Source organism: Agelaius phoeniceus, chromosome 2 (genome assembly GCF_051311805.1).
Source record: "Agelaius phoeniceus isolate bAgePho1 chromosome 2, bAgePho1.hap1, whole genome shotgun sequence".
Taxonomy (NCBI): domain Eukaryota; kingdom Metazoa; phylum Chordata; class Aves; order Passeriformes; family Icteridae; genus Agelaius; species Agelaius phoeniceus.
The window spans coordinates 9,276,657-9,287,757 of record NC_135266.1 but is presented as its reverse complement, the minus strand read 5'-3'; the positions used below and the strand labels follow the sequence as shown (position 1 = coordinate 9,287,757).

Genomic DNA, 11,101 nt, shown 5'->3' with positions numbered 1-11,101 from the left:
GCCCTCGCCCCGGCATCACCCATCGCTCCCGGCCGGCATCACCCATCGCTCCCGGCGGGTATCGCCCACCGCCCTCGCCCCGGCATCGCCCCCGCCTCGGCAGCAGCGCCTCGCCCGCCCCGTCGGCAGCCGCGGGCGGCGGGAGCGCCCCTTGCCCGCCTCTCCGCTGCCTCCCGCCCGCCTCCCCGGCGCTCCCTCCGCCCCCTCGGCCGGCAGCTCCCGCCCGCCGCTCCCCGCTGCGCAGAGCGGCCGCGCCGGCGGGGGATGGAGAGCCAGCGCTGCTTCGCCAACCGCTTCGATGACTACCCGGGCAGCCCCGCGGCGGCGCCGGACAGGGAGGCGGCGGTGCCGCTGGTGACGGCCACCATCGAGCGCATCCTGCGGGAGCTGCCGCCCCTGGGCGGCCCCCGCGGCTGCCCGGGCGGGCTGTACGGCGGCGTGGCCGGCGTGGCCTACATGCTGTACCACGTCGCGCAGTGCCCGCTGTTCGCGCCGTCGCGGGACTCGTACCTGCGGGCCGCCCGCCGCGTCGTGGACGCCTGCCTGCGCTACCAGGAGGGCTGCGGCGAGGCCGACGCCGACACCCGAGCCGCTTTCCTGCTGGGCGGCGCCGGGGTGTACGCGGTGGCCGCGCTGGTCTATCGCGCCCTGGGGCTGCCCGAGTACGCGCGGCCGCTGGGCAAGTTCCGGGAGCTGAGCGAGGTGTGCGCCCCGCTCTCCTTCCTCGAGTGCGGCTCGGACGAGCTGTTCGTGGGCCGCGCCGGGTACCTGTGCGCCGCGCTGGTGCTGAAGCAGCGCCTGGGCATGGAGGTAAGGACGGGCCGGGGGCGGCTCTCGGGGCCGGGACGGTGCCCTCGGTGCTAGAGGCTGTGTGCAGCTTGCACTTTCGGGGTACGGATCCAGAGCCCCCGGGGAATGAGTCCCTGCGAGCTGTTCTCATCCGCGCTCCTCCCCGAAATGAGAAGATGCGGCTTTGGCCGGAGGGAGCGGGATGGGGTCCCGGCTGTGGAGCGGAGCGCTGCATCCCGGGGCACGCCGAGAGCATCAGCTCTTGGTTGCCGGATGGTGAATTAGTTGGCAGAAGGCACCCCGGGCTTTTCAAGAGTATTTCCGTAAAATGAAGTGGGTGAGAAAAGAAATAGCGTTGAGTAAAACAGAGAGAGGAACCCTGTAATACTAAGCGGTGCTGTGATGTAATTTGTAAGCAAAGAACCCGATTTTCAGAGGCATTTGGTCTTGCTAACCCCAGCATACACTTTCTGAAATCTGGCCGTGTATTTTGGTGCTTTTCACGAATGAGAGCAGGGAGTTTTGGCTGGGAGAGTGAGATGTGGTTATGGTTCAACATAGTGTTGGTTTCAGTAGTCGGGACTTTACCCCAGGACATTGTCATTGTCAGTACAATTCAGCTGACAGTTCAGAGCTTCCACTGATTATGGCATAATAATTATTGCAACTGATTGTGTTTGCTGTGGTGATTGTTACTAAGTGGTCAATGTGGTATCTGAGCAGGCAGTTGGTAGATTTATTTTTCCCCTGTCCTTTTGTCAGGTCTAATCTGTGTTTTCTCTGTTAATCACTGATTTGCAAGTTCATGCTTCTGGCTTTCTTCCCTCCCAGGAGAGGAAGCAAGATTTATTTATAAGTAAATAAATGATGTAAAACTAGTGGCTCTGCCCCATCCAATACCAGTCACTGCAATTGGAATCTGAGGAGATTCACTTAATGGAGGTCTCAGGAGGCTGGAGGGTATCCAGAGAATCCAGGAAGAATGTTAAATGCTGTGATTGCCTTGAACTAGAATTCCTAACCACACTAAGCATTTCAAGTAGCATACCAAGCCTGCTGTTTCTTTGTACAGATTGTATGACAATCATAACCATAAACATGATTATGTTATTTGTAGCCATAACATAACCAAATTTTTCATTTGGTATTCTTTCCCATGACAGGAAAGTTTTGTAGACACGTCACAATCCATTGTGCAGCAGTGCCTGCCTGAAGGGATGGTTTCTCCTGGAGAAAAAAGCCATCCCTCTTGGTTCAGTTTGCACTGGGGGAGTGTGTCCAGCATCCCTGTCAGTGTTTATGATGGTGTTGTGACATTCCAGCAGAAGGAGGTGGCACCCTGCACTCTACTGCTTTATTTAAAGCTTTTTCCATTTGCCTTACATCCCTGAGAGCAATTGCTGAACAGTTGGGAGAGTGGGTACAGTCATCTCTCACAGGAGCGTGAGCAGTGGGAGAGCTCTCCTCTATTTGCTTGCTTGGTGACAAATTGTAATAAAGGGAGCTGTAAAGAGTTACACATCCCCACAGATAAGGTGTGCACTTACTGTGGAGTCTGTTTAGCAGGTGGGTTAATTGCTGTTTTGCCAGTAAAACATATCCTGTGACCCCTTGCTGATATTTTCATTGATGAGCTAACGTCCTTCTATAGTATTATTTCTTCTGTCAAATACATTGTAATTTTAAATGTATAGTGCAAGAAACAAAGCACACCACTAATCAATAATAAAATCAAGTTATTTTTTTAATTTCAACAAATACTTTAAAAACTTGCAACTGAAATATTTTGCTTCTTTGTGAGGAGAATTATGATTTCTAGTCTATATGTACTCAAGCTTGAGCAAAATTTGTGTCCTTCGATAAATATTCCCAGCCTAGTACAGAATTATTTTAATTAGTACATTGCCAGACCAAACCTTGCATCCTTTTTACAAATGAAGAAAGGGATGCCCAGAGAGAGTGCATGTCATTTATTACCCAAGGTCAAACTGTAAGCCAGGTACATCCCAGAATAGAAGCAATATCTTGTGATTCGAACCGCTGGAAAATGCTACCTCCTGTAATTTGATTGTGCACAGCCTCACATGGCTCATTGCAGCATGTTTTCTTGTTACCCACGTTCTTTTTTTTTTCCCTTTTTTTTTTTTTTGAGGACACTGTGCAAATATTTCCAGCACAAAGTGAAATACATTCCCTGTGTTGAAACACAGCCGCTGCTGCCCGCATGGTTTTTTCCTCTGAAGGAGTCAAATGGTGACCTACATACGAGAAATCACTTGTCCTTGAAAAAAGCCTTTTGAGGGAATTTTATAATTTATGTCTTGTATTTGTTTTTTGTTTAATCCAAGCAGGGATGGAAGGTGACAGCTTTATTTCAGCATACACACGTTTAGCTCGGCTCCTGTGCCCCAATACTTCAATTTCTTGCTAAAGAGTCCTGGTGTCTCTAAGCTTCACATGTTCTTCATGAAGTTAATGGACTGTCCTGAAGGATCCAGTCTGTTGGATAACACTGACCTCATGGGAAGAAGGCATTTGCATTCAGCTGGTTCTCAGATTTTTAGGCTAATACAGCATTTTCCCTGATTAATTAATTGGGATTTTTTGCATGAGTAAGAATTACTTCAGCAGTCAAGGCTTAACAGGATTTGACTTTCATGATGCACTGTGCATTAGGAAAGATGTTTATTTTCATCCCTTCTTTAATTTCCATTATATTGCAGTCAGTGCTTCCCAAACAGAGATAGGTAAAATATTGTTTTGGCAGAAACAGTGTGTCATTTGTATAAGGTGTGTGTACTTTAGCTGTCCTTAACTGCTGTGTTTTCACCATTCAGGGGAGAAAAACTGTTTTATACTCTCTTAAGTACATCTTTTTCTAATGCTTGTAGTGTTGGTTCACTGTGTATCCTTGGGGAAATCTGTCAGTCCTGCTTTTAATTACCCTCACTCACTCTCTGTTTGCTTGGGCAAACAGCAGTAAGACACCATTGAAATGGTGGTCCCATCCCTCTGTTTGGGTGATATCTTATCCTCTCCTCAATTTTTCTCCGTGATGCTTCAGTCCCATTTCGTGGTTGATGGAGCATGGTGTGCCTGGGTCGATGCACTCCCTTCTGGCAATGTAACTGTCAGATGATGGGAAAGGTACAGAAGTTCAAGTGGCTCCTTGTATTACCATCTGCTAAAGATGTTGCTGCCTTTTAGCACAGCTTGGGTTATCTTTTAATAACTGACTCTGTGGATGGGCTCCACTGACTTCCACTGGCTCAGGGTTCAGCAGCAGCACAGACGGCAGCGGTGCCCTGCAGAGACAGGGCAGTGTTTGGCTCAGCCTGGGATTGTGATTTCATTGGAGACCCTGCTCTCAAAAGACTTTGGGGACCCCATGAGAGACCCTTGCTGCAGTTGCAGGGGTAACAAGGGGAACCAGCACATTGTGGCAGCAACGTGGCCAAACCTGTTTGTTCAGGGACTGAGGCACTGGGGAGTCTTGAGAGCCTGTAGAGGCTCTCCAGTGCCACAGTGGTTCCTGTCTCTGTGCAGAGACACATCTCAGTTTCCTTTTCCAGCCAGTGCTAGGTCACAACTTGGTGTGTGTTTCCAGGGGTGTTGTCCTGTCTGAGTGTGCATAATTCTGATATTCTGCCAGGGCCTGCCCAGAAAGGACCTTGGTCTTTCCAGCAGGACCTTGCTGAGTGTAGGGCCCTACTGAGAACCATTCTTACCCTGGCTGCTGTCTATCACCTGAGCCTCTTTTGTCTTGCACCTCATGGGATTGCAAACCAAGCTGAATGAGTCACCTGGTATGTGGAAAGCAGGAACAGCTCTGCTGTGGGGTGTCTGGGACCTGGCTGCCAGAGCATGGAAGTGCCAGGTGTTGTTTTAGCAGGCAGTGGAATGGAGGGATGTGCAGTGTGTGGAGCCTGATGGGTCCAACCAGTGTGTGTTTTGTAATATTCTGGGAGAGAAGATACAAATAAATGAAAACTATTTTGTTTCAGCTCCTCAGACAATTCTAGATGATGTTATTGGTTCCTTAGAGCCTTCCCTCCAGACAGTCAGTGAGTATTTAAAGACTCTTGTAGGCTACTTAGCTCCACTTTTTTCTTTTTCTTCGATCTCTTAGGAAAAAATGGAAAGTGTGAGAGGAAGAATCTTCCTGAGTCCTGCCTAGAACATGTTCATTTGCAACATGGAATGTATTAATGCTGAACATAGTGTTTCTGAAAGACATCCAAATTAAAGATCTTTGAAGGGAGCTCTGCAAAATACCCACAAAACTGATGCTCCTCCAAGTGCTGTAGTGCAGAATGCCCGTGTCAGGCTTTAATTCTCACCTGTGCCTGAAAAAGGAGGGTTGTCCTTTGAGGTGAGATTTCATTCCTCCACTGTGGCCATTAAAGCCCTTTCTCTCTGTGGAAGAATTTGCCAGTTTATGTGAAACGTTGTGGTGTTTTAAATATCAGATATGGTGCTAGCTGGGACTGTGCTGATTTCATTATTTCGTTTCACCCAGGCCACTACACAGCCAGGATCTCTTTTTTTGCCAGAGGATTAAAATGAGTTAACAGTAAAGATAAAATCTTTCCATCCTAGCCTGCTTCTTTTAAATGTGCAGTCTCCTAGCCATGGTTTTCAAAATTACACATAGGGGAAAAATTTTGCATTAGTTTGCTTAAATGGGTGAATTTAAACCAGAATTTGAAAACCAGTTTTTTCTAAAGTAAACAGTAAAACAAATGGAATTATTTGAAACTGGATTTTTTTTTTTTAAGGAATCTAAAATAATTGGGGTATACATTTCAGAATTTTCCCGTTTCTCTTCAGCAAGGCAGTGCAAATCCTTTTTATTTTAACAGCCTTCAGACTGGGAGATGGGGACATCTTGATAATGGCTGGATTCAGTTCAATGCAGAGGACCCTGAATATTCAGCTGTAGAGTCAAAGTCAAAAACTGGAGGTTCAAAATGTTCAGTTTGAAGTGCACTGTTTACCAGCCAGCAAAAAAGCACTGTAATACAGACTGGATCCTGCTGGAATTGGAGGTTTGATTGACACAAGTTTAGTGACATAAGTTATGTATTCTGCTGCAGAAATATGGATTTCAGCCGCTTAGAGCTGAAGAGTGGTATTAAAAATACAGTTCTGTACAAAAGCAGTGCTGTATCTCTGTACCTCTTTGTGCTGTTGGAAGAACATTTGCCTATGCAGCAGCATCTTTCTGCTGAAAAAGCAGCCCAAGAAGTAATACTGATGTTATAATAAAAGATTTTAACAACAAAAAAAAGAGGAAATCTATTTGTGCCATGCATCTCTTGTATCCAGAATTGGTCTCTACCTCTTCATCCTTCTGACTCCTTTAAATTTCATATGCCAGCATTTAACTCTTAAACTTTGTCAGTTCAGTCACCTTCCTCATTATCCCATGGAGAGCTTTGAGGTGACCCTGTGGAGTTTGTGGGTGCTCTTTGGGAGCAGGGGTGTCCCAGGCAGTGTCCCTGCCCTCTGCAGTGCTGCCTCTGCCTTGGAGGTGGGAGCAAACCCCACGGGAGCTGCAGCGAGGGCAGGCTGGTGGAGAGGAGCTGGGCATTCCTGGACCTGTGGGGTGTGCCTGGTGTCTGAACCTCTGGGAGCATCTGGAGCCATCAGTGTCTGAAACAGAGGGGCTCTCTCTGGCAGAGGGTGCAGGGCTGGCTGGGAGCTGCTGTTTTTCACAGCATTACTTCCTTGGGGTCACTTTGGTGGCACAGAGTCCTTAAATCTGGGTTTTCGGATTTTTGTGTGTTGTGTTTTATGTGTACACCAAAGAACTTTATTACCATGCTGTGTTTCTGCAGGTAGCAATATTTGACATTGATGTTTCCCCCTCTGGTTCTCAGACAGGACCAAAAGCCACAGAGAACTGTGTTAACTCCCAGGTAGCACTGGATGACACAGCAGAAAGGAAGAATGTGCATATCAAACATGCTTATGTGCTGGAGTGTGGAGGCAGAGACAGGCAGGCATGGGGAAAAAGACATTTGACAGAGGCTGAACAAAGAGGCAAAGAAAGACACAATTTACATATTATTTTGAAAGCAAAAGAATTAGTTGCTGGCAAAAGTAGAAAAAAATGGAAAGGTGTAGGGGGTAGCAGAACTCAAGGATGAAGGGAAAAAGGAAAGAAATTACATAGTCCCCGGAGCAGGGGAGATTTAAAACTAAAATCAGGTTCTTTGACAGACTGGTGGAGATCTGATGGCCAATGTACTCAATTTAGAAGAAGGTAAAAGTTCAACAGAACAGTAAACACAGGGAGGAGAGGACAGACAGAAGTCAGCTACATTTTGTTGGGGAAAATTACTCTTTTTGTCTGCTTGTTTTTTGTTTGTCACCCATTCTCTCCCCATATTCTCTTTGCATACACTCATACATTTACAGAAATAGCTGTTATCACATTCAGTGCTTGCAAATCAGAGCACAGCCTTATGTGTTATATTCCATATTTTCTTTGAGGAATATCTGAGACAACTACTGATGTCTGGAAGCAAATAAAGGCTTTTTCATGAGCACTGCTGTACTTCTGGCACTGACATTTCCCTGTTAGGTGCATGTAATACTATAAATCAGTGTGTAACCTGAGAAGTGATGCTGTCAGTAAACTTTGGTACCAGGCTGAAGAAGCAGGACTATGAAGGACTGAGCTGCTCCAGGGAGAAAGAAAAAAGCACCAGGCTAACAGCAATTACTCTGTAAAAGTGTAGCATCCTCAGCACTTCACAGCACTGAAATGGAGGGATAAAAGTAAGCTGTAAGTTCCTCTGTAGCCATTTAATAAACATTGTTAGAACATTAGATTTTTACATAAAGATGTAGCACAGCTATGCACCACAACTGTCAGGGTGAAGATGTAAAAAAGATCCTCCTCTTTTGTCTCACCTCCATTAAATCAGTAGATCCTACTTTTCTCTGTTAATTCAGCTGGACAGTCTTAAAATCAACCTAGAGCCCCATTGGCAGGCTGGGTAAAGATTGCAGAGCAGGTTCTCAGCCTTGCCTCTGAGCAGCAGTGAAGCTCTGTTGAGAGGAACAATTGAAATGGGCAAGTCCCATGGTCCTGCTGTCACCCAACTTCTCTATTCTACCCCTTTTTTAAAAAGAAATTGAATTCAAGATATGCAATCAGGTCACTGTTTGTGATGAGATGATCTGTCAAAGCATGTCTTTGTGTCTGTCATGGCAGGGAGTTCTTTGACCATTGACAAGCATGAGATTAAGCACTGAGTGATGTTGTGTAACCTTCTGTCCACTCCATTACAGCAGAGTTCAGGGACAATATCCTGTCAAAAACAGTTATTTCTTATCTATGTTGTAGGCTTATTTTCAATTGATAGTTACTGAGCTGGAGTACCAAGGCAAAATAATTAAAATAGCTGCTTCATTTTAGGCAAACATGATCAAAAAGTATTTTAATAGCAGTCCAAGCTGTGGCTGAGTCATTTGGTGTTTCTCAGCTCAGTATATTTTGATGTCTGAGAGTGGAACCATAAATCTATTTTTGCAGTAGATCAGCATTCCTGAATTCTTCATTTTAATGGCTTGGTATCTCTTGTTGAAGAGCAGTGGATCATGAGTGAGATGGAAGGGATGTCTGATAGCATTCAATTATCTGGGAGGAAAAAGAATATGGCAGATAAACACACCTTCTGTCTGTCCAAGGCATTTAGTTATTTTGTGTGGCTAATCTCCTTCACAGGATGCTTCCAGTCCCTCATTGGTACAGTGTTAACATGGTTGAGGATTATAAATTTGGGATATGCTGGTCATATTTAGGCTGCTCTTAAATGAAGGCTGCTGTTAAAAGTGTGTGGGCTTGGGTTTAGAAGCAGCGCAGGACAGAGCAGCTCTGTGCTGCTGGGTCAGTGCACAATTGGAAGATGGTAATTATTGCTTGTTTCATACTGGTGGCATTCTGCAGTTTGTCTGCTCAGTCCTGACAACCAGCTGATACCCTGCTGCAATCAGAGAGCTGGCAGGGACCTTGAGAGGTAACTTAGGCTGCCATCTAGCCCACAGGAAGGTGTACCTGTGCTGTCATTCCTTACAGCCCCTCCCTGACTTGTTCTTCATACCCCCAGTCAGTGGTGAGGGATCTGCAATCTGCCCTGGATGTCTGACCCTGCTTTGTTAGAAAGTCCAGCCTAATGACTAATCTGAATCTTGCTGTAATTTAAGCCTGATTTCCTTGTCCTTTCCAATGAGAAATAGCAAGAAGCTCTGTTCCTCTCTGGAGAAGCTCTTTATATTATCATTTCAAGACTGTTACAATTTTTACCCTTATTTTTTTTTCCTCTCTAAACAATCCTAATCCTTCCAATCTTCCCATGTGTTTCATGTTTCCTTTGTGTCTGGTCATTCCCATTGCACTCTGCCAGTGTCCCTCCAGCCTTTCCTGAAGAGGGCCAGAAGTTGGACACATGGTTCTGGCAAAGGCCTTTCTCTGTTCTTTCCAGGTCTTTTTCCCATATACACAGCAGAATAAGGTGTTTGCATCCCACACCAGCCTGGCACTGACTCACCTCCAGCTCATGACCTCCCATTATCCAGCAGCTTTTTAATGGGCTGCAGCTCATGGACAGGTATTCTTCTGGAAAAGTCTCTGATGTTGGGAAGGATGAAAGTTTGACAAGAAAGTCTCACATATATGTGTGCTTGGCAGAAAGATTTTTGAATGTAGAATCTGAAGAAGGAATAGAGATGGAAGCAAGTCTTGATATAGAAGAAAAGAATTGCTGAGCCAGTCTTACTGGATAACCAAGGAGGCACAGGGTGTGTTAGTTAGAAGGGGTTTTTATGGCTTAGAGCAAAGGATAAACCCACCTCAAACAAGAAGATGTTTTTACCAAGCAGAAAGACAGCACAGGCAAACAAGGCTGCCAATGTTGCAAATAGAAAAAAGGTCTCAGAATTTTCCACTTTAAGAAAACTGAAAAACAACTTCTGGTTTAAACTGTAATGTACTAACTTTTAGTGATTGGAGAATAGTAACATGAATATGGTAATTATAGTAGTTATTACAGGCTACAGATAAAAGTTCAGGTATAGATTGGTTGTACTGCATGAAGATGCTCAGCAAAGAACAGTCTATAATGCATTGTAACCTAAACCAAAGGGTCTCCAGGCCTGCCTGCAGCTGGAGCTGACAGCTGTACGCACAGGCTCTGTCACCCACCACCCTGGACTGCTGTAACCTCTTGGATGCAATAAACTGCATTTTGGAGAGTGCTGGAGTCCCACATCCCTCATTCGGGCTCTTACTCACTGAACAGGTGAAGTAGGAAGGGGTCATGTGGTGACAGGGAATCATTGAACACACTGTGCTGAGATATGCAAAATAAGAAGCTGCTTCACCTGAAGGAGCTTTGTGTCATTAATGCCAACTAGAGAATCTCTTTTCCTTTGTTCCCTGAATGAAACTGGGAATATGTCATTCTGTGTTGTAACTTGAGGTGTGGCAGTGCATACCCAGGGGGGATATGTGAAGTGATGAGAGTTCCTTTGTGGAAGTACACTTGGAACAACCTCTTTGAGAGATCTGTATTAAGTCAATTATTTTGTCCATGTTAGAAATCAAGGAGTAAGTGAAATCTGAAGTGTCTGGAGGTTAAATTTAGTCTGTTCTTGTGATTTACTTTGGTTGCTAATGTAAAGATAAAGCTCAGTGTTGTCTCTTCTTTTTGCTATCTGTGAAATGGCTAATGCTGTACTTGCTTTAGTTTTCTGGGACTAAGCCAGTGATTAAGTAGTCAAAATTCCAGTTATAATAGCAATGGACTGCAAGATACACACTCCACTTGGAGCTGTTTAAATTTGATCAGAGCTAAGTTGGTCAAATATGAACTTGGGGAAAATTCTTAGCAGTAGAACAGAAAATGAAACTTCTTCAGGCTCTTTAAATAAATATTGATTTGTTTGTCTTTGGTCTTGCAGAGCTGAATCAATCATGAGCTTTCTTATGCCAGGCTCCCATTTTCATCCATACATGTATTTTTTATTATGCTATCAAAAATGCCTGGAAATAATGCTAATTTAACTCCTGCACATCCAGGACACAAAACTAGACAGAGTTGTAGTATGAATGCACTTATCCTATTTTGATTTTATTCTCTATGCGCTGGGGGACTGCTAGCTTATTTTGGTAAAACAAATATTTTTGAAAAACAACACACAGGTAAGCTGAGTCAAACTTGGACTTGAATCTAAGGGTCTCTAAATGAATAAAATCTACACCATCTATCTGAACAGTGGATGAGCATACTCAGATTTGGAT

At 45.1% G+C, this 11,101-nt stretch overlaps 1 protein-coding gene across 1 annotated transcript in view; it reads left to right on the top strand.

Annotated features, from left to right (window-relative positions):
* The first annotated feature begins 9 nt into the window (after positions 1–9).
* Positions 10–11,101, top strand: part of LANCL3 (LanC like family member 3) — a 37,715-nt gene continuing 26,623 nt past the window's right edge. Inside the window, exon 1 of the mRNA XM_054628219.2 lies at positions 10–810. Within this exon, the coding sequence (XP_054484194.1) occupies positions 265–810 (546 nt within the window). The 5' untranslated portion in view covers positions 10–264. The remainder of the gene's footprint in view (positions 811–11,101) is intronic.